Source organism: Capsella rubella, unplaced genomic scaffold (assembly GCF_000375325.1).
Source record: "Capsella rubella cultivar Monte Gargano unplaced genomic scaffold, Caprub1_0 scaffold_1, whole genome shotgun sequence".
NCBI lineage: Eukaryota > Viridiplantae > Streptophyta > Magnoliopsida > Brassicales > Brassicaceae > Capsella > Capsella rubella.
In genome coordinates, this window is record NW_006238923.1 from 14,325,501 (window position 1) to 14,350,496 (window position 24,996).

Here is a 24,996-nt window from a genome sequence, read left to right on the forward strand (position 1 = left end):
CTCTGCTTTGCTTTCTTTTTCCTTATGAGCCTTTGTTAAATTAATGATATATCTTTTATCTTTTTGGAGTTAAGAGGAGATTGATTTTTTTTTTATTTTTATGTTTACTGGTTATAATTCTTTTGAGTTAAGATTGTTTTTTCTTTTAGTTACATTGTATTTGTACATCTACTTAAGTCGTTACTTAGAGCATCTCCAAATGTGGGCACCCTTGAAAGGTGCTTATCATTTTTCTATTATTAATTTTTGAAAAGTTTAAGATTAAAAACTAGATCTTTAAAATTGAAAATTTGTGTCTCCATTGGTGGAATTGTTGATAGAGTGCTTAACAACAACAAAAAGAAAAAAGAGAGAGAGATCGAGAGTCTCGACATAAGAGAGAAAGAGGAGAGAATGAAAAAATTAAGGAAAAAATGTTTTTTTACACCCATTCAAAAATTGACACATATGCAATACTTATGAGATGCTTAAGTGCACAATATAAGCCATGATATTTAACTCTTTTTTCTTATTTTGATTTAATTTTTTTATTTAAGGATAAGTAACTCATTGAGCACTCATTAAATACGTCCATTGGAGATGGTCTTAGGACTAAACAAAAGAAATATTAACCACACCAATATTTTCCTAATCCCAAAGGGGTACTACTAAAATCTATTGCTCTAGTTATTCCTACATATTTAATAAATCTGTTTCGTCTACCAAATGGAATTCTTGAGGAGATAAATTGCATTATTACCCGATATTCGAGACCTATAACATTTCAAGACTGCTTTGCTTAGTAAACAAGCCTGGAGAATTCTAAGAAATCCCACCTGTTCGCGTATTGTTGGGTTAAGACATTATCTCAATGCATAGAACAATAGAACATGGAGTTTGTTGAGTACTTGATGATAACTCTTTATTGCCTTATATGTGGGAGTTATTTGTTGATTGATAACATGTATATTAAACCAAAAAAGAAGTAGAAGAAAGCGGAAGGATAAATGAATACATGAGAGTGAAAAGCTTTTGTATATAATAATTGATTGTGTTAGCTTTTAATGGTATGTTTGTTGTAAATTTTGACACATGTGTTCCTTGTTAAGATATTAAAATTTTGACACATGTGTTCCTATATTTCAAAGCCCGGCCCGACCCTAACAGGGCTACAAGGCTTTTTCGAGCTTTTTCGGGCTTTTCTTGAAAATAAAACTGACTTCAAATTTTATATATTTTATTGAAAATGATTGAAACAATTCAATTTAAATATAAGTAACCACTAATATTTATTTAAACTCACTTTATTTTAAAAGAATAAAGTTTTTTTATTGGTGAAATTAAAAAAAATGTTTCAAAAGTAAACAAATCCAAACAAAAGAGTTTAAACTCATACCAAATAAAACACAAATCAAAAAGACTTCAAATTAGGTATTAGAGTCATGATTTGGCTCTCCTTCAATGCCTTCAGAATTCTCCTCCCCTTCCGTGTCTTCTAAATCTTTCTCATCATTAAGAGCTATATACAAACATTTAACTTATGTTTATAATGAATTTTGACATGTATAAATCAATAAAATATCATATATAGTTTGTTAAAATAAAAATAAATAAATAATTACAAATGACATTTATTACCTGGATCATCATACGTAAATCCATCCAACCAAGTCCGTGTACAAACCAGTGCTTCAACGTGTCTTGGTAGAAGACGACTTCTATATTTATTCAAGACATGCGCACCAATACTAAATGAAGACTCTGCTGCCACCGAAGTTATAGGAATACTCAAAACATCACAAGCCATACGAGCTAGCTCCCCATAACGTTGTGTTTGATTCTTCCACCATTCTAAAACATCCATGTCTTCATAAAAGGTCATTTCCAACCTATCGTCTTCTAAATACACAGCCAATTTAGACTTTCCTTCTTCTAGAATAGTACGTTTCTCATATGCTTTGAAATTCTATTATTAACAAACCAAAATAAATAAAACTCTAGTAATCAAATGGTTAAACTCTAGTAATCAAATGGTTAAATTAAAACCAAATATTTAGAGATCGAATAATCATCATCGTTCTTAATGAATAATATTTTTGATTAAACAAATAATTTAACTTAGAAAGATGTGCTAGAAGTACTAACCTCTTAAATACGATGAAGTTAAGAAGCATAAGCTGCAAAGAAACTTATAACTCTTGGTTTTATAGTTGGAAGGTTAGGGTTAGGCAGTTAGGGTTAGGATTTTTAATTATGTTTAATTTTTTTTTGAAAAATTTAAATTAAATATTAATTAAAAATTATATTTTTAGGGTTCTTCGGGCCGGCCCGAGCCCGATCGGGCTAAGCCCAAAAAAACCCTGTGTCCAAACGGGCATAGCCCGAAAGGCCCGATATTTTTTGGACATTTATATTAAAGCCCGAGCCCGATACTTTTAAGGGTCGGGCTGGGCTAGCCCGCGGGCTTTGGCCCTAATTGACATGCCTAATCATATCTCATTTATCTATAGCACATGGATGCACTGGTTTCCAAAACGTTTTGAAAACATGTGTCCCATGAGCATGAATTAATCATGCTCTAATTCCACTCTTATAACATCCCCGACCGCCCTAAAACTAAGGACGAATCAGAAACGTAATGTGCGATGCCCATAAATGATCCAACCGAGGTTACTAAAAAAAACGTCAGTACCTTGGTCAGTCCATCTAGGGGTATCTTCAAACATCACACTCATTAAGGTTGAGTTCATACCAAACACCTTAAATGGTATCCTAGTAAGTGAAACCTACGATCTTGTTCGATATTGGAATAATGTAATAATTAATCGTAGCTTCAAAGACTTTGTTTTAAATGATTATATTTCAAGTATAATGCACTTGATTTTATTCTTAAGTGTCAAGAAAGATACAGGTACCATAGAAGAGTATTATGATGAACGAGAGACCACATCCCAAAGGATAATGAATGTGGAGCAAACGGAGACACTAGCAAAGAGTGATCACATGCATCCAGTTCAAGAGCTTAAGATGTGTTTACCAGCTAATAAAGATGATGAAGTTAGCACCAACAACATCTTGCTGCAAGAAGAATCACCGGACCAGTCATTGAATCAACCAACCGTGGTTATTTCGAAAGATATATTCAACAAAGATCTATGTCAAGTAAGTCCCACGTTACTTCGAGTTGTTTCTAATAATTTGAATGATGTGATAATAATGTTGTTAAGGTCTAGAAAGTTTGAGAGAAACGTTGGTTATTTAAATAAACATGTAGAATCAATTTCTTGTTTTAAATCATATCGATTAGTTGATACACTTTGTGCCATACTTATTGATAAACTTTATAAAAGAGGAATGGTTCAACTCGTCCTTGTTTTACATGTTTATATTGTTCCCATGACTGTATTAATGCACTTGTTCTTTGCCAAAAGTGTCAACAACATTGCAGGTACGAATGAGGATCATAAAGGCGATTCACCGGAGATGAAGAAACGCTTGAATCAAAATCGGAACCGGAGTAAACCAGCGCCATTGGTGGTCACACCTTCCCTAATGGAGACTAGGAGAGTCCCAAGTTCATTCTTTATTAAAGAGGAACTGCCAGATTTCAAAACTCAAGCACATACCCAAGAAGGAGCTAACCACGTTACACCATCAACCGTTGTACTAGATCAAAACCGAGGAGTGATCTTTACTTTCTTGCCCAAAGGAGAGCCACCGGATGCACCATGCATCATGAAGACAGAACAACACCAAGGTAAGACATTGAAATCTCAAAATCGCATGAAAGCTAACTTGATTTCTCTTGGTGCAGATTGTACAGTTTCGAGGTCGAAACTTTTTCAAGAGAGAGGGTATGATGCGGACATCAGAACTAGATCAGACCAAGAGCACACCAAACCGGTCTACATGGAGAATTTTGGAGAATCTTTGTCTAAGTGGAGTTCTGATCAAGTACAAGGTGAAGGGTTAATTATTCACCATGATATTAACCCTAAGAATTCCGACAGTTCAAGAGGGATCAAAAATCAGCAAGTCAAATCACCTTACTATTGGGATATGACTGTTGCACTCTTTTTTCCTTATCTAGGGTTTGTCCCAATGGGTTTTCCTAAAAAGGTTTTTAATGAGGCAATATCAAGTCATCAAGGAATCATTCACCATCCATATGATTCAAAGATGATAGCTGATGTACATTCTGATCTACTCGCGGACAAGCATGCTGAACTACTCGCTGACAAGCATGCTGAACTACTCGCTGACCGACTGTCTGAACTACTCGCTGACCGACTGGCTGAACTACATCAGATTGCGAGCTGTGAGGATTTCAAGTCTTTTAACACTTGGATCATCTATGAAGGGAGTCCACACACTCATTTAAATCACCACAAGGCCCCAGCCCATGTAGAACAGCCCAAGAGAAGACCCAAGTCCAAACCACCATTTGAATCAAGGCCATTGATCTACTTGGAGCATGCTAAGGAAACTCTCCTAAACCTTCATGAGGTCGTGTTCCAAAGCTGCATATGGAAACTAGGAGAACTTGTAGGCCGCACAAGACTTGTCCCACACGATCTTTGGTACACCTTACCACACAAGAAGCCGATGAGTCACTACTTGCCATACATGGAGCAAAAGGAGATCAAGCTGCAAAGACTCCTTCCTTATTCACTTATGCACGTGTTGAAGCTTTCTAAAATGAATCTAGACACTCCAGGAGTCATGGATTCGCACCCAAGCTTTCAAGACTCAAGGCATCTCTCTACTTGCCTTATTTTTGCCGATTTGGTTTATAAAGTCCCAACGGCAAGTGTAATTAATTTTGAGCGATTTATTTCTTATTTTACATTATTAGGACGTGTAGCTGAGCCTATATAAGCTCATTAGATTGTTCATTTGTAATCACCCTTGATCAATTTAAAGTAAAAGAAATTTTTATTTTTGTCAAAGTTTGAGTCTTTGTCATTGTTCTTCATTAGTCTTAAGTGAACGAGTCTCTTAAGTCTATTGGAATCTGCGGATTAAGTTTGTTGAGTGATTCAACATCCTTTATTCGTCCATTGATCGAGTGAGTCGATTATCCCACCGATTGAGCGAGTCAATCACCTGAACTATCCCCTGAACCACCCACTGATTCACGAGAGAGTGCTTCTGGCCAGCTCGTGAATTCCACCTTGCGTAAGCTAAGTTTGGAATCTCTTGATCATCAAGTGATCTAAAGTTTGGAGTGATTCCAATCTTGTATCACAAGTGTTTATAGGAGAGACAAGTATTAAGTTGCATGTCATGTTTGGTTCATTAATGGACAAGTGTTAAGACACATGTCACTCTTATGTTAAGAAAACCATGCAAAAGAACACTTGTTAAGTTGCATGTCATGTTTGGTTCATAAATGGACAAGTGTTAAGACACATATCACTCTTATGTTAAGAGAACCATGCAAAAGAACACATGTCCTCACACTTGCCACCATTGCCTTAATCTCTACTTTGATGGATGGTTGAGATTAAATTGGAAAGCAAAACCCTAATGAGGAATGAGGTCCTCTCCCCACCTATAAATAGATGACTTGCTCCATCAAAAATCATCATGAACAAAAACAACACTTAAAGGAAAGGGTTTATAGGAGAGGGGAGAGAAACTTTATTTTCCACTTAAAAGATTTAAGAGTTTCTTTTTAAAGCTACAAACCATTGATTAAGAAAGCTTCAAAGGAAAACTAAAGAAGGCTTCAAGGAACCATTAAAGAAAGTATCATTTATACAATGAGTGGAGGTATTACTTTAACCCTCTTTATGTTTCTATTATGTGATTAATATAGATGTTTAAGATCTTAGGGTTCATGTTAAAGTATATTTAACATGTGGTATCAGAGCTTATGGTTATGAACATCTAATTAATCCATTAAGAATAATAGATCTATTGTTTAAAGAACTTAAAATTAGAAACGCAAGTTATGATGTTTGTAGACTTGCATTTGTTTAACTTTCTGTTTTCAAAAGAATTTTTTTAAAGTGATAAGAAATTGGTTTCTTTTAATGTGCATAATTAAGAAATTGATATCACCATAATAGGTTTTATCATATAATGATTTGCACATAAAACCCCAATATTTTAAAAGAAATTTTGATATGTTTATGTATTAATTAGCTACCCACAGGTAGGCTATTTTCATAAAACATTATCAAAAATTTATTAGAATGTTTGTATGTGAGTTAATTAAGTATATCCACAGATAGCTTAATTAATTTGATACATCATTTAAGAAAAAAATTCGAAAGCTATGACCTTATGAAATATTATAGTGACTACCCACATGAGCATTATAATTTATAGTCATATGCTTTCAATAATTTTAGTTAATGTGTTGTTTAACTTTGAACCTCAATTAAAAGCTTGTTATATCTCTAAATCGCAGCATCATTTCCTGCTAATTTGTCATCTATGGTCTCCACTGTTCCAATCCTCACTGGAACCAAATTCTCAGAATGGAAAGAGAAAGTTGAGTTCACATTAGAAGTACTAGATATGGATATGGCACTTCGTGAAGAAAAGCCAGATCCCTTAACTATAATTAGTAATGAGGAAGAAAAGGCTCTCCATAAAGCTTGGGAGAAAGCGAACAGATTGAGCATGATGTTTTTAAGAATGACAATAGCTAGCAATGTTAAACTTCCCTTCCGGATGTAGAAAAAGCTAAAGCTTATCTAACAGCTATAGAAGAACGGTTTAAGACTGCAGACAAATCCCTTGCAGGGAAACTTATGGCAGATCTTACAACCATAAAGTATGATGGGACAAGGTCTATGCATGAACATTGCATTGAAATGACCAACCTTGCGGCCAAATTAAAGATTTTAGGAATGAGTGTGGACGATTCATTTTTTGTCCAATTTATCCTAAATTCACTACCTCCTCAGTATGGACCATTTCAAATCAGTTATAATGCAATTGATGAAAGATGGACATCTAATGAATTGACTAATAAATTAGTCCAAGAGGAGGCTAGACTTGGTCGTAAAGGCATTAAAGTTGCCCATTATGACCAAGGAGCTGGACTTGAAGTTGGGAAAAGGCATAAAAAGAGCCATCAAAGAGCATCACCCACAATAAACGATTACGATCAAGCTAATTCGAAGAAAAAGGCAAAGAAAAATTACAGATGCAACTTTTGTAAAAAGGTTGGACACTTTCAGAAAGATTGCACTAAAAGAAGAGAATGGTTCGAAAAGAAAGGTAATCCTATGGGTTCCGTAAGCTTTTTCGAATCTAATCTTACTCATGTTTCTTCTAAAGCTTGGTGGATTGATAGTGGTGCTAATGTACATGTAACGAATTCTGTACAGGGATTCCTTACGATCCAGACCATAAAACCAAGTGAAAACTACTTACTGATGGGAAATTGAGATAAGGCACCAGTTGAAGCTATTGGCACCTATCGTCTCATTTTAGATGGTGGATTTTGTCTAGATTTATATCAGACTCTTTATGTTCCATCTATTTCCCGTAATTTAGTTTCTGTAAGCAAACTTGATTTGGCTGGTTTTAAATCTACTCAAAGAGATGGTTGTTATAATATATTCTTGAACTCTAATCGAATTGGTTCTGGAATATTAGTTGATGGTATCTATATGTTAAAATTGGCTGATCAACCTTATGAGACACATCTCTCCTTGCATACTGAAAGTAGACTTAAAAATAAAACATGTACTAATAACTCATATTTCTTGTGGCATAAAAGATTAGGACATATTTCCTATGAAAGAATTAAAAGATTGGTAAAAGATGGAGTCATTCCGAATCTTGACTTTACCAATATAAAAGAGTGTATAGATTGCATTAAGGGCAAACAAACTAAACACACTAAGAAAGGAGCCACAAGAAGTACACAGCTTCTTGAAATCATACATACAAATATTTGCAGACCATTTGATGTTCCAACTTTTGGAGGTGAAAAATATTTTATTACCTTTATCGATGATTATTCACGCTATTGTTATCTATATTTATTGCATGAAAATTCTCAATATGTGGATGCTGTAAAAGCATTCATTACTGAAGTTGAGAGGCAATTAGATAGAAAAGTGAAAATCATAAAGTCAGATAGAGGTGGTGAATTTTATGGCAAATATGATGAAACAGGACAACATCCTGGACCATTTGCCATACTTCTCCAAAAATTAGGAATCGTTGCGCAGTACACAACGCCTGGTTCTCCATGGCAGAATGGTGTAGCTGAAAGGCGTAATCGTACTTATATGGAAATGGTTAGATCCATGATGAGTCATGCTAACCTACCTATATCCTTGTGGATGGACGCATTACGTACCGCGGTCTATATCTTAAATCGGGTTCCCAGCAAAGCAGTTCCTAAGACCCCTTTTGAATTGTGGAAAGGCTGGAAACCTAGTCTGTCACATCTCCAAGTTTGGGGATGTCCAGCTGAAGTAAGAATATACAATCCACATGAAAAGAAATTAGATTTCAGAACAATAAGTGGTTTCTTTATAGGTTACCCTGATAAGTCTAAAGGATATAGATTTTATTGTCCGTCCCATAGTACGAGAATAGTAGAAACCAATAATGCCAGATTCTTTGAAAATGGTGAGATTAGTGGGAGTGATAAAGTTCGTGATATAACCATTCAGGAAATTAGGGTTAATATTTTTTTACCCTTAGTCCCGAATGTTGGGGATCCTAACATTGTTGAACCGTTAAACAATGAGGAAAACCCATTAAATGATCACACACTCCATGATGAAAATTTCGCTAATAATGATCATGAAGCACAAGAGCAACCATCATTACGAAGATCAACTCGTACGAGAAGATCTGCAATTTCTGATGACTTTGTGCTTTATCAAGTAGATTATGCTGAAGGAAATATTAAAGATCCGGTTTCTTATTCACAAGCCATGAAAGATGTTAATTCTGATAAATGGATTGATGCTAGTAGGGATAAAATAGACTCGATGGTTAAGAATGAAGTTTGGGACATCGTTCCATTGCCTGATGGACACAAAGCAGTCGGGTGTAAGTGGATCTTTAAGACCAAACTCGATTGTAATGGCAATGTAGAACGATATAAAGCCAGACTTGTAGCCAAAGGGTTTAATCAAAAAGAAGGCATCAATTATAGTGAGACTTTTTCACCTGTGTCAAGAAAAGACTCTCTCAGAATTATCATGGCATTAGTAGCTTAGTATGATCTCGAGTTACATCCAATGGATGTGAAAACTGCCTTTCTTAATGGAGACTTACAAGAAGAAGTCTATATGCGTCAACCTGAAGGCTTCATAATCGAAGGTCAAGAAGATATGGTTTGCAAATTGAAGAAATCAATATATAGGCTGAAACAAGCTTCTAGGCAATGGTATTTAAAATTTGATGAAACCATTACGAAATTCGGTTTCTAAGAAAATATTGTGGATCCATGTATATACCTCAAGATCAGTGGGAGTAAGTTCATATTTTTGGTATTGTATGTTGATGACATCTTGTTAGCCACTAATGATCTTGGTCTATTACATGAGACTAAGAGTTATCTTTCTAAGAACTTTGATATGAAAAATATGGGTGAGGCATCCTATGTGATAGGAATTGAAATATTCCGTGATAGATCACTAGGAATTTTAGGATTGTCTCAGAAGGCATATATTGACAAAGTTCTTGAGAGATATAGCATGATGATGTGTTCTTCTAATAATGTTCCTATGCAAAAGGGTGACAAGCTGAAACTTAAGCAATGTCCGCAGAATGAAATGGAACATAATGAAATGCAAAAATACCCTTATGCATCTATTGTGGGAAGTATAATGTATGCACAAGTCTGTACTCGACCTGATATTAGCCATGCAGTCGGAATGTTGGGTAGATTTCAAAGTAACCCAGGACTTGCTCATTGGAAAGCTGCGAAGAAAGTACTGAGATATCTTAAAGGAACAAGAAACTACATGCTCACATATCAAAAATCAACACATCCACAGATGGTTGGATTTTCGGACTCAGATTTTGGTGGATGTCAAGATTCTAGGCACTGTACTCTCGGCTATGTGTATCTCCTTTCCGGAGGTGCCATTTCATGGAAAAGCCAGAAGTCATAATTAATTTATACATCCACTATGGAAGCTGAGTATGTAGCATGTTATGAGGCTTCTATTCAAGGAACATGGTTGCGGAATTTCGTGTCAGAGTTTGGGGGTTTGAACTTTATTGACAAATCTCTAACTCTTTATTGTGACAGTCAAGCTGCAATCTTCTTCTCAAAGCATGATAGGATATCTAAAGGAGCCAAGCATATGGAACTAAAATATCTATCATTAAAGCAAGATGTTAAAAGAGAAAAGTTTGTCATTAAAGACATAGGCACTGAGCTAATGATCGCAGACATATTTACGAAAGCGTTACCTCCTACTACGTTTATGAAGCATGCTGAAAGTATGGGTTTGGAGGATAACACTTGATTATGTAGTCTGTTAATGTCTTAAATCTATGTTTGACATGTATAAGAGCTCTCTTATGGCTTTTACATCTTCTATATATTTTGTTTCCAACGTGCACACACATCATTGTTTTTTGGATTTATTGATAACAGAATACGTCTATATATATAGACATAAAAGAGACCATTAAAGATAACTCCTACTTATGAAATAATGTTTATGCTCTAGCTGTGAAAGTAGTCAATGCAGTAGTGCATGGAAGGAATCATGTTGCAAAATGATGTTTGACCGCCATGACTCTCATTGATTACAAGATTAGCCAAGACACTTATGAAAGACCAGATGAATAAATATAACATATTATGCCGGCCTTATGATTCCCAAATAAAACCATTAAGTCTAACGACCAAGTGGGAGAATGTAAGAAAATTATTTATTCTTACCCATGTATGTGGTCTTATAGTTAATTGGTCTCTTATTTGGGATTGTTATATTTTTATAAAATTTTGGTAACCAATAAAATTGGTTATTAAGGAGTTAATTCCTAAATGAATTTAAAGAACAATAAGAGGACAAGTGTTTATAGGAGAGACAAGTGTTAAGTTGCATGTCATGTTTGGTTCATTAATGGACAAGTGTTAAGACACATGTCACTGTTATGTTAAGAGAATCATGCAAAAGAACACTTGTTAAGTTGCATGTCATGTTTGGTTCATAAATGGACAAGTATTAAGACACATGTCACTATTATGTTAAGAGAAGCATGCAAAAGAACACTTGTCCTCACACTTGTCACCATTGCCTTAATCTCTACTTTGATGGATGGTTGAGATTAAATTGGAAGGCAAAACCCTAATGAGAAATGAAGTCCTCTCCCCACCTATAAATAGATGACTTGCTCCATCAAAAATCATCATGAACAAAAACAACACTTAAAGGAAAGGGTTTATAGGAGAGGGGAGAGAAACTTTATTTTCCACTTAAAAGATTTAAGAGTTTCTTTTCAAAGCTACAAGCCATTGATCAAGAAAGCTTCAAAGGAAAACTAAAGAATGCTTCAAGGAACCATTAAAGAAAGCATCATTTCTACAATGAGTGTAGGTATTACTTTAACCCTCTTTATGTTTCTATTATGTGATTAATATAGATGTTTAAGATCTTAGGGTTCATGTTAACGTATGTGTGTATATAAAGGCATTAGCCTCCAACATTGAATAATAAGAAACCTTTATAATAAATCGGGTTTTGACATGGTATCAGAGCTTAACCTAAGATTTTAGGTCATACGATTCTCTCTGATTCTTTCTTTTGCCTTTGATCTCTTTCTTTGACCTTAGTATATTCGATTGATTCTCATCGATATACTCTCTATTCTCATCGATGTCGGCTGAGGATTCTTCTGTTACGAAAGAGACACGCCCAAGGATTGAATCAACTCGACGTAGGATTGATCCATATGATTTGTCTTCTGGAGACAATCCTGGTTCGGTGATCTCCCAACCACAACTCCGAGGCCCTAATTATGATGAGTGGGCGATGAATTTGCGACTTGCTTTGCGAGCAAGGAAGAAATTTGGTTTTGCAGACGGTTCTATTCTTTAACCAGCTGCAGATTCAGATGACCTTGAAGATTGGTGGGCTAACAATGCTATGGTGGTGTCCTGGATTCGTCTTACGGTGGCTCCAGACCTAAGTAGCTCTTTATCTCATCATGAGATAGCTCATGACTTGTGGACGCAGATACAAAAGCGTTTTTCAGTCAAGAATGGACAACGGTTTCAGAGACTCAAAACTGAACTTGCCAATTGTCATCAGCGTGGTTTGGCCGTTGAAGCACACTATGGGAAATTAACTAAATTATGGACGAGCTTATCGGATTTTCAGCGAGCAAAAACGGCGGAAGAAATCACAAAAGAGAGAGAAGAAGATAAGCTTCATCAGTTTTTGATGGGCTTAGATGAGTCACTTTTTAGAGCTGTGAAGTCGTCTCTACTTTCTCATGATCCTCTTCCCTCTTTAGATGAAGCATACCAGGTCGTGGCTCAAGATGAGGATTCCAAGAAAGCTGGTCGTATGTTGGAAGAACGTCATGACGCTGTGAGCTTTGCTGTTCAAACCACTTCTCGTCCTCGTCCTCAACATGAAGTCAAGGATCCTAATGTTGTGTGTAGTAGCTGAGGAAGGACCGGACATACGGCTGAGAATTGTTTTTGCAAAACTGGGTATCCTTGGTGGTGGGGCGATAGACCTCGTTCTAAGACAGCACCAACGCAACAAGGATCCTCTAGTGGTGAGCGTCGAAGCTCCTTTGTCACGGGTCAGTCATCTTCGACCTCGACGCCACAGGTGAAACGCTCCGAACCAGCTCGCGTGAATCAGATTACTACGACTACACTGGCTGTTGTAGCACATACTTTTCTCACAGACGCGGACCGTATCAGGTTTAGTGGTTTGAGTGACCTTGATTGGAAGATGCTGAGAACGGTTCTTAATGAGAGAAAGGGTGAACCTCATGAACATCTCTCGGGTAAGTATTTCATTGAATCTTGGATAATTGATACCGGTGCCTCTAATCACATGACTGGGAATGTGGATTTCTTGTTGGATGTCCGTGATATGGCTCCTATGTTTATCAAATTACCAGACGGTCGTCTCACTGTGACTACTAAACAAGGGAATGTACATCTAGGCTCTCATCTTCAGCTGACCAATGTTTTTTTTGTTGATGAGTTGCAATGCCATCTTATATCTGTTTCACAGCTGAGTAAAGACCGGGGATGTATTTTTCAGATTACTGATACACTTTGTGTTATTCAGGACCGCATCACTCAGATGGTGATTGGTGCCGGTAAACCACAGCACGGACTGTATTTTTTTAGAGGCGTTGAGAGAGCACACCACACACATGCCATGAAAAGGAATTCTTGTGATGTGTGGCATCGGCGTTTCGGACACCCGGCTTCTAAGGCGATGGAGTTGTTGCATGTATCAGATTCTAGTATTAGTAGTGGTTTTGATTCAAAGTCTTGTGACGTTTGTATTCGTGCAAAACAATCCCGAGACTCTTTTCCATTAAGCATTAATAAAACTACGGAGCTTTTTGAGCTAGTTCATTGTGACTTATGGGGACCGTATCAGACCACGTCGATTTGCGGTTCATGATTCTTTCTTACTATACTAGATGATTACTCTCGAGCTTTTTGGATTTACTTGCTTCCGAATAAGACTGAAGCTCCTTATACTCTATGGAATTTTATTTCTCTTGTTGAACGTCAGTTTGATCGAAAAGTTAAGACAATAAGAAGTGACAATGGTTCTGAATTTGTGTGTATAACAAATTTTTTTTAGGGAGAAAGGAATCATTCATGAGACGTCTTGTGTTGGTACACCGCAACAAAATGGTAGAGTTGAACGGAAACATCGTCATATCTTGAATGTAGCTCGTGCATTGCGTTTTCAAGAGCAGCTTCCGGTACATTTTTGGAGTCTTTGTGTCTTGACTGTGGGTTATTTTATTAATCGCACGCCTACACCTCTCTTGAAAGGCAAGAGTCCGTTTGAGATGTTGTATCAAAGACCACCGCCGGTTAAACATTTACGTGTATTTGGTTGTTTATGTTACGTTCATAACCAAAAACACGGAGGTGATAAGTTTGCTTCTCGGAGTAACCGTTCGATATTTATTGGATATCCTTTTGGGAAGAAAGGATGGAAGGTCTATAATCTCGAAACAGGTGTTATTTCTACCTCTCGTGATGTTGTTTTTGTTGAGCATGAGTTTCCTTTCTCCACTTCGACATCAGGTACGATTTTATCTTCTTCTTCTCGCGGGTCTAGTCTCCCGAATCGAGTTGATGAGGACTGTTTTGATCTCGATCTTAGCTATGGGTCTCCGTCTGCTTCTGTGCTTGCGTGTCCTTCTACACCCGTCGTTGCTCCTACTGTGCCGGATATACATTCTCATTCGACTACCCCAGCTGCGCCTACGGTTCTTGAAGATACCGTTGTACTGCATGACGACACGGTTTTGGTTGGATCAACAGGGTTGAATGATCCGGTTCTGGAGGAATCATCGAGTTCTACTACCTCGGATTCGTCAACAGATGACGATATACCTCCGGATGATTAGGTTGATGATCTACCTATGGGGAAGGGATGTCGTCAAAATTTTCCAAATACACGGCTTCGTGATTATGCCACTAATACTACCCATGTTGGTTCGGATAGTGATTTTGTGGATTCGGCTTGGTATCCAATTTCTGACTATGTGGATTGCTGCCAATTCTCTGAACATCACCGTGCATTTTTGGCTGCTATCATCGAGGGTGTGATTCCACGATCATATGCTAAAGCTTTTGAGAATGAACATTGGCGTGAAGCAGTCCGGAGTGAGATTAATGCTCTTGAGGAGAATGGTACGTTCACGGTGGAAACACTTCCTCAAGGCAAGAAGGCTCTCGGGTGCAAATGGGTGTTTACTTTGAAATACCGATCCGACGGGTCTCTTGAACGATATAAGGCACGTTTGGAGGTTCTTGGTAATAACCAATGTGAGGGTATCGATTATAATGACACGTTTGCTCCGGTGTGTAAAATGGTGACTGTGCGGTCATTTTTGGAAGTCTCGGTATCTCGTGATTGGGAAGTACATCAGATGGACGTCCATAATGCTTTTCTGCATGGAGATTTAACAGAAGAAATTTTTATTAAATTACCTCCGGGTTTTCAAAATGCGGATAAGTCTCAAGTGTGTCGTTTGCACAAATCTTTATATGGTCTCAAGCAAGCGCCTCGTTGTTGGTTTGCTAAGCTCTCCACGGATTTGGTTGCCTATGGATTTACACAATCAGTGGAAGATTACTCTTTGTTCACTGTCTCTAACGTTTCCGGTGTTCTCCGCTTAGACGTCCTTGTCTATGTTGACGATTTGATCATTTCGGGTAGCTCTCTTGCTCTTATTAATGAATTTAAAGATTATTTGAGCTCATGTTTTCATATGAAGGATCTGTGAGTTCTGAAATATGTTTTGGGTATTGAGGTTGCTCGTAACACGTCGGGTATGTACTTATGTCAGAGAAAGTATACACTTGATACTATCTCTGAAATGGGTCTCCTTGGAGCTCAGCCGGTTTCTCACCCCATAGAACAAAATCACAAATTGGCTAACGCAGTTGGTGATTTACTTCCCGATCCTTCTCGCTATCGCCGTCTTGTTGGGCGTTTGATATATCTAGGAGTTACACGCCCGGAACTAAGCTATGCGATTCATGCTCTCTCTCAGTTTATGCATGCTGCTCGTTCTGAACATTGGGCTGCGGCAGTACGAACTGTGTGTTACCTTAAAGGGCGACCGGGACAAGGAATTTTCTTAAGTTCTGCTTTGGATTTACGTTTAACGGCTTGGTGTGATTCTGATTATGCGACCTGTCCTACAACGAGTTGTTCTCTCTCGGCTTGGTTTATACAGTTAGGTGGATCACCTATCTCGTGGAAGACAAGAAAACAGGACCGTGTTTCTCGCTCCTCGGCTGAAGCCGGATATAGAGCTATGGCGGATACGGTGCTGCGAGAATTGCTTACTTCATTTGGAGTTGATTGTTCGTATACTATACCTCTTCATTGTGATAAACAGTCAGCGATTCATCTTAGTCGCAATCCGGTGTTTCATGAGCGTACAAAGCATGTTACCAAGGATTGTCATTTCATTCGTGATGAGATTGTTCGAGGTGTAATTGCTCCACAATATGTCTCCACAAAGCTACAACTTGCTGATATTCTTACTTAAGCGCTTGGCCGTAAGGAGTTCGATGCGTTTATACTCAAGTTGGGTATTTGTGATCTACATACTCCAACTTGAGGGGGGTATTAAGAGGATATGTTATGTTATGTAATTACCATAGTCTTATGTATAGTTTTGGTAATTATATCATAGTATTTTATGTTTAAAGTATGTGTGTGTATATAAAGGCATTAGCCTCCAACATTGAATAATAAGAAACCTTTATAATAAATCGGGTTTTGACAGAAATCTCTCCTCACTATGGCTGGCACTACATTGCATGCACTAAATGTGCATGTAAACTTGAAAGACGAAACACGACCTTGGAGTGTAAGACCTGCAACAATAGTAAAGCTGTTAGTGTTGTAAGGTAGGAAATTACTTTATAACATTCTATTTATTGATCCATAAAATTTAAGAAAAAATAACTAACGTCAAACATAAATTATTAAATGGTTTGAAAACAGGTATCGAGTAGAGGTATCCGTCTCTGACAAAGACGACATCGCAACTTTCGTGCTTTTTGACCGCGATGCTGCAAAACTAACTGGTATAAGAGCTGTAGATATCTTTGAGCAGGTAGTAGCTTTTACTCACCAAATAGTTATCTCTCTTCACCAAATAATTCTCAAATACAATACTTTCTAAAGTAACTAATCACTATTTATATTTGCAGGGTGGGGATAATGGCGATGTTGACAATCATACTTCAATACCACAATGTTTGTTAGATGTTGTAGGCCACACTTATAAATTTCAAGTAACAATTACGCCCTATAACTTCACTGCCACCCGCCAAACTATCACAAGTACACGTGTCTTGGAGGAAATTACTGATCTTGACAAAACTCCCCAAAAAGCAATAGTCAGTGATGACGATGATGGAGATGATGAAGATGATGGCAGCATGCACAATGATAAACGTATCCGTCGCACATAACTTGGAGCACAACAATGTCATCATCAAATTAGCACTGATTTTTCAAAATTTCTTTCATGCATACTTTAATGTTTTAAAACTTGCCTTACTCAGTTCTTTAATTTCTTTTGGATTTCAATAAAACAAGTAATCTCCACAACACTGTCGTTGTTTAAGGATTATGTCAGTTTTATACTTTTATTATTTTGAATCTGTTTCAACGACAAAACATATTTAGTATATTTTATGAGTCTCTAGCATGCACTCTAAGGTCACTACTGAATTGCAAAGAAATTTATTATAGCTTTTGTCAATGAATCTATTAAAATAATCAACTATGAGTATCAAATATGGGAACCCATGCACAACTTCTACGAGCATGAAGCAATGATAAAGGTTTTTTACAGTTTTCACGCTCTCAACATATTTTTCCCTTTAAACAAATATCCACAAATTAAAAAAGGCTTTTGAAAAATGGTAGTAAACTTTAAATCTCTGTATCGAGTCTTCTTTCCTCTTCTTTGTCATCATTGAGTTACGATCACTGATCACCGCCTTCAAAAATTAATATGTTGTCTTAAGACGTCACCACCACCATATGATTATATTTACAAATTCAAAAAAATATGTCATAGAAAAGCGAACACTCTTAATTTACATTATAAATAAAAACGGAAATTTAGTTAATTGAGATGCCATAATTTAAGGAAAAGTTTTTAATTTCCAAAAACCTGAAAATATGTTAATGTTAGTTTAAGAAAATATCAATTTCAGATTAAGCGAAAAGGAGAATTATTGCGACTAAACAACATAATGGAAAAATAAACAAAGAAGAAGACGTAAATAATGGTAAAAGAATTATTATTTTAAAACAAAAGGAAAAATTCTCTATAATATAAAAAACTTTAACAAAACCGACAATTGACAACACAACATCATCTATATATATATATATTCAGTAGACATCTCCACTAAATCAATAGAACATAGTTCTGAAGTATACTGCAGAGATTAGAAAGAAAAGCTTTAAAAATCAATTATATATCATACAGTCATGGTCTCTCAACATCGTGGGAGGAGGAAACGAGTAGATGTTGCTGCATCGGTCAAAATCGTTAATTATAATTGTGAGTTTCACTAAACGTCAAAATCTATACACCTTATGTTTGTCTTTATATTCTCAGACATATAAGAAAAATACGAAACGCTAACAAAATTTTTCCCTTATCTAATTGAAATAGGTGGATGTGATGTTTGCTTCAAATATGGTAAAAGCAGTCCTAGTAAACATAATATATTTCACAATCGATTTAACATAGTTCTCCAAATAGTTTACGCAATATATGTTTAACCTTATATTTTTCTAAACACAGTTGGCCAAAAAAAACAACCGAGCAATGCGGAGAGCCATTCTGAAATCCAAAAGGGAGTATAGGAAAAACATTGGTACGATCAAACTCATATTCACTCACTTCTACATTTCTGCAGAGCATTAGTAATATCACAGAGAAAAATAAATTACAATAATTATATTTGAAACAGGGATTCAACATTCAGTTGCGTCCACATCCAAGCCCCGTAGAAGAAGAACACGAAGAAGTAAGTAAATAAGCAAATTCCAAAAAGTATAACTTGATTTCAATAACAGTACATGAATCTAACTGTAATTCACATTCTTGCTTCCACACAACTTTGGCTCCATTGAAGAACCATATGATATTCTCCACTGCCCTTACTACGATGCTTTAGTCTGGCATTCGGAAAAAACAGGGGTAGATCCTGAAACTTGGAACCCATTGTACACAGTTTGTTGTCAACAAGGTCGTGTAAAGCTGCCACCAATAAGACAACCACCGCCTCTACTCGAAGAACTTCTTGGGAAAAACACAACTTTCAGGAATAATATAAGAGTATACAATGCAAATATTGGCGTTCACATCAATTGGAGCAAATATAGATCACAGTGTTTCATCTGGACATGGTCCCTCTGCATTTAGAATACAAGGAAAAACTTATCATCGTATTGGTTCTCTTCTTCCTATGCCAGGAAACATGCCAAGATTTCTCCAGTTGTACATTGTTGACACAACAAACGAAGTTTCAAACCGCATCAAGTCTTTACCGCGAACTCCATCAGGTCTCGAAGAAAAAACTGTAAAGCAATTGATTGACATGTTAGATTCAAACAACCATCTTTGCCAAATATTTCGCAGAGCTCGAGATCGTTATGAGTCAAACGATGCAGAAGAGTTTAACATAAGACTGATAGCACACCAAGGGAAAGAGAGACAATATGATTTGCCCGACGCTAACGAAGTATCTGGTTTGATAGTTGGAGATATGTCAACCAGTATTGGTCACATAGATGTTATCTTACAATTTCATACTAACCATTTGCAAGAAATCAAGGACGACCATCCTTTGTATATGTCCTTACAATATACCTTGCTTTTTCCTTACGGCGAGTTTGGTTTCCACACTGAAATACCATATGTTGTAGCTGAAGCTAGACAACGGAAAAAGTCATTCATAAGCATAAGAGAGTTTTACGCATATTAGATTCAAAGCCGGTTAACAGAAGGGAAGACAATTATAAAATCAGGTCGTTTATTACATCAGTACGTTTCGATGCATACACCGCTATTGAGTCCGAAAGGCTGAGGTGGAACAGAAACAATCAGGACACTCTGAGAGCAAAGTTGTACAACAACGTGTTCGACGCAGTTGGTAGAGGTGATACTGATGCAAAATTTCATGGGAAGAGAGTGATCCTTCCTTCAAGCTTTACTGGAGGCCCTAGATATATGATAGAAAATATCATGATGTAATGGCGATATGTAGAAAATATGGAAATCCGGATTTGTTCATAACTATGACTGCTAATCCAAATTGGAAAGAGATAAACGAGCATCTAGATGCATGTGGTGGTGGTTCAGGAAATGATAGACCTGATATTGAATGTCGAGTTTTCAAAATGAAATTAAACCAAATGCTAGACGATTTCAAGAAAGGAACATTCTTCTCACCGTGCATTGTAGTTATGTGTGACTAATCTTAAATATATAAAAAAAAACTAAAAATACAGATTTTTTTTTTTAATTCTTTAAAATAAGTCTCATGTTTAAGATTTAGCAATATTCTTTATTTTTGTACGTTGACACATAACATGTTTTTCTCCACAGTGCTTCACACAATAGAATTCCAAAAGCGTGGATTGCCTCATGCACACATACTACTTTGGTTGGATGGAGCATCAAGAATCCTAACTATCAATGAAGTTGATGCAATAATCTCCGCCGAATTACCGCAAAAAGATATAGACCCACAAGGGTTTAAGCTCGTGGAAAGACACATGATGCACGGCGCTTGTGGATTGGATAGACCAAAATCACCCTGAATGAAGAATAAGGAATGTTCAAAGAAATTTCCAAGAAAATTTACAAAACATACCTCTATTGACAAATCTGGTTACATAATCGGCGGCGGCAAGATGAAAATAACTTTGTTATCAAGGGAGGAACAAGATTGGATAATCGCTTTGTTATTCCACACAACTTGGCTATTCTTCAAAAATATCAAGCTCACATAAATGTGGAGTGGTGAAACAGAGCAAATGCTGTTAAATACCTACTCAAATACATTACAAAGGGAGTTGATAAAGCAACCATTGTCATAGAAAAAGGTCCTAATGCCTCAGGCAACACTCAACATAATGGAACAACAAAGAGACCAAGAGATGAGATACAAGAATACCTTGATTTTTGATATTTATCTTCTTGTGAAGCAATGTGGCGGACGTTTGGATATCACATACACGAGAGAAAACCAGCAGTTCAGAAACATATAATCCATATGCCTGGAGAACAATACGTAACATTTAAAGCTAGAAATAATCTAAGCCGAGTTCTGTCTAAGGAAGATATTGGCAGAACAATGTTTACAGCTTGGATGGAAAAAAACGAATAATGTGAAGAAGCTCGCAAGCTAACCTATTTGGAATTTCCAACAAAATTTACTTGGAATGATAACAACAAAGTCTGGATGGAAAGACAACATGGAGAGACGATAGGAAGAATTGTCAATATTCATCCAACATCATGGCAATTATACTATCTAAGAATACTAATCAACAAAGCAATAGGACCAAAACATTTTGACTAAATCCTAACGGTCGATGGAAAAAAATATGAAGATTTCAGATCAGCTTGCTATGCTCGCGGTCTACTGGATTCTGACTCCGAATAGCATGATGCGATGGATGAAGCTATACAATGGGCTACACATATCAACTTCGACAATTATTTGTGTTATTGCTGATATATTGTGAAGTAGGCAGTCCTCTTAAATTATGGGAACGCTGTTGGAAATCACTTGGTGAAGACATGCCTAACAAACAAGGCAAGACTTTCAACTTTCAAAGGCTACATCTAGAAGATTCTGATATCAAACAATATACTTTGATCGAGATAGAGAAAATAATGTACCAATATAAACACTCAATAACTGAGTTCAAAGATATGCCACAACCAGATCAAGATGTTTTAAAAGAACTAGACAACAACCTACTAACAGAAAAGTCACGATACTATGTAGAAAAGGAAAGAAAATCTCACATCAAAAATTTCAGCAGTCTAAATATTCAACAAAAGCAGGTTTACGATGCAGTTATGGAGTCAGTTGAAAATGGTTTGGGAAAATTATTCTTCTTATACGGTCCTGGTGGAACAGGTAAAACGTACCTTTATTCAACCATCATCTCAAAGTTGCGGTCAGATAAAAAAATTGTTCTCCCGGTTGCTTCATCAGGCATTGCAGCATTGCTTCTACCTGCAGGAAGGACAGCACATTCACGCTTTAAGATTCCCATGAATCTCAATGAAGATTCATTATGTCATATAAGGCTAGGAACGATGCTTGCAGAACTTATCGAGAAAACTGACCTTATTATATGGGATGAGGCTCCCATGGCACATCGGCACGCATTCGAATCGCTTGACAGAACATTAAGAGATTTAATGTCTATGAAAAAAACAGAAGCTAAAGACCAACCTTTTGGAGGCATGATTGTACTACTAGGTGGGGACTTCAGACAAACACTACCAGTTATTCCACAAGGTTATCGAGCTGATACAATATTAGCATTAATTAGGCAATCTTACTTGTGGGACTCATTTAAAGTTTACTCCCTAAAAAAAAACATGAGACTTCAAGAATCACAAGGAAACTTCGCTGCGTGGCTACTAAGTGTTAGACATGAAAATGCACTCACATATGAGGTAAGATGATGCGGACATCGATTATCCTGTCCAACCCGCTGAACTAGATCAAGTACCAGATCCTGTACTACACCATGTACCAGTCGTCCCAGTAGGTCCCATGACTCGTTCAAAGTCTAAACAACTTAGAAAGAGGTTCAACCTAGCTGTACAAGACATTGTGAGCTCACTAGAGCTGAACTACGTCAACTGGTCTGTACCACCTTTACTCCATCACGACGGATATGATCCCACCACCGAGGAAGAGCTTGCTGAAGCATTCACCCAAATGAGTCTTGAACATACCATTTCCCCAGGTATGAATTCTCCTTTGACAGGTCAAGAAACCTCTAGAATCCAAGAGAAGACAATGGAGTCTTAAGAGACGAGCAAAACAAGCTTCACCTTCGAGAGTGATCGAGAGAGTGAAGATCAAGAACAATACATCAAGGACTTGGAAGGGCTTCAAGAGACTGATCAAGCTACCCAAGAGAAACTCCAAGAAGCCATCTACTTCAAGAAACTAACAAACAAACAGGCACCTGACAAGACCCCTGAATTAGATCAAGACGTAGTTCAGAGAACATCGACTGGGCCTAGATCGCATCCAGGTAAGTTCTATTCAATATTTTCGATAATTTCAGGTTCATTAAGCCCCAACAACGGCTAGGAGACGTGCTCATCACGAGGTTTCAAGTTTGCTTTAGTATTTTATTTATTTTCTTTCCAAAAACAATAGCTTTGTATTTGTAGTTTTATTTGTTTCCTTTGTTGCATTTTTACATTTATTTCGGCCTTAGGGCTAGCTGAAGGACTCTTATAAAGTCCCCCTGCATCAGTTGTACGAGTTTTTACCCTTGATTATCAATAAAGAACCGAACTTTCTTCACTTCTTCTCTTTAAGTGTCCTTAAGAGAATAAGCTTGTTCTTCGTCTTGTGTGTGTGATTCCACAAGGCTAAGATCGTGTACTATATCAGAGAACAATCACATCTCTGTGGTGTACTTCAATCCGCCAGCACTTCCCCTTCATTTGATCCCACACGAGAGAAGCGACCGCCATCGTGTCAGATCTACATCAACGACCATCATTCCTTCACAAGAGAGAAGCGACCGCCATCTTGTGAAGCCATCATATCTATCCTAATACAAGCTCACCACCGAGTCTTGTATCATCTGGTATCAGAGCCTCACGCTCTTCCCTTGCCAGGTTTACCTTTTCCATCTTCCTTTGATAGTTTTGATTTCTAGTTTTGTTTTATTTAATTTTCAAAAAAAAAAAAAAATAAGAACCCTAGTTTGTTGCAGCCTTGTTTCTATAGGTTGTTTAGTTTTATATTTCCTTAACAAAAAAAAAAAAAATTCGTCACTATTCTTTCCTTAAATCGTCTGCTTCAGTCTTTGATTCAGTTTATATACTAGTTCAAGGTTTTCGTCAAAAAAAAAAAACTTATTTCTTTTTTAAAATTTTTGTGTCATTATCTTTGTTAGCTAGTATTGTTTAAGTATCTTAAAACTTATTTAAAAAAAAAAGTTTTCATTTTCTTGTCTAATTCAGCACGTGCATCAGTTTCTTATTTCTAAAGTTTTCATTTTCGATTTCTGTGGTACGTTGATTTTCTTTGTTGTTTTTGTTTAAGAGCAGGATACTTTTAAACAATCATAATGGGAGAACACGCAGCCATACCCCAAGATGCCATGATGCAAATGATGCAAACCCTATCGAAACAACTAGAAGGGTTTGGCGAAAGAATAGGTCGTTTGGAGCAGCCTCAGCCCAGAGCTGAAGCTGAACCAGTTCAGGTTCGAAGGAATGCCCGTGAAGAGGAAGAAGACTCCCTTGACCCGGATGACGACGATGATCCACCACCTGATCCATTAAGGCGTCAACATCAGCGGAGAGAAGATCCCTTAATGAGGAACCGCGCTCAAGAGGTGGACACACGTGACCAGAACCGAGATGTTAAACTAACACCTCCTACTTTTGCAGGAAAATCAAATCAAGAGGTTTACATGGATTGGGAGAAAAGGATGGAATACATATTCCAATGTTATGGATATGTAGAACTCCGAAAGGTACCCTTAGCATCGGCACAACTCACCGACAACGCCTTATCTTGGTGGGATAGGACAGTGGGCGAGAGGAGGAGGCAAAGATTTGCTCCCATCAGCAATTGGGAAGACATGAAGTACCTCTTGAGGTTGAGGTATGTTCCTGATCACTATCATAGAGACTTACAAAAACGTTTTAGAAAATTGTCTCAGGGAACAAGGACCGTGGACGAGTACTTTGAGGAGTTTGAGAAGCTCATGAACTCCTTGGAGTTAGAAGAATCCAGCGAGTCATTGACGGGTTGCAAGAGCGTATAGCCCGAAAGGTGGAGACGTCCAACTATAGCAGCCTACATGAACTACTTCACAAGGCTGTACAAGTAGAGCAACAAATCAAGCGTAAGATGTCTTTGAGCAATCGTACCAGAAGTAGTACACCTTGGAACGCAAGTAACAACCGAGGCATGGACAAAAGCAAAGCTATAGACAACGATTCTCGATTCAAGAATAAGTCTAGTGAAGCGCCTAAGATCACCAAGCCTGAACCAGGTAAGTTTCCTAGCACTAGTCA

At 37.1% G+C, this 24,996-nt stretch overlaps 1 protein-coding gene across 1 annotated transcript; it reads left to right on the plus strand.

The window, feature by feature from the left end:
- The first annotated feature begins 2,940 nt into the window (after positions 1-2,940).
- On the plus strand, positions 2,941-4,676 carry LOC111832403. The gene is made up of 4 exons (XM_023788712.1): positions 2,941-3,232; positions 3,428-3,736; positions 3,827-4,216; positions 4,564-4,676. Exons 1-4 carry the CDS (start codon positions 2,941-2,943, stop codon positions 4,674-4,676), a joined length of 1,104 nt encoding a protein of 367 aa, XP_023644480.1.
- Positions 4,677-24,996: the final 20,320 nt, after the last annotated feature.

What these genes read in the sequence shown, in the direction of transcription:
- LOC111832403 (XM_023788712.1), top strand. Translation starts at nt 2,941, where the DNA reads ATGAATGTGGAGCAAACGGAGACACTAGCAAAGAGTGATCACATGCAT. An exon ending in GAAGACAGAACAACACCAAG is followed by an intron (nt 3,737 to 3,826) that starts GTAAGACATTGA and finishes AACTTTTTCAAG; the next exon opens with AGAGAGGGTATGATGCGGAC. An exon ending in GCATGCTGAACTACTCGCTG is followed by an intron (nt 4,217 to 4,563) that starts ACAAGCATGCTG and finishes GATCTTTGGTAC; the next exon opens with ACCTTACCACACAAGAAGCC.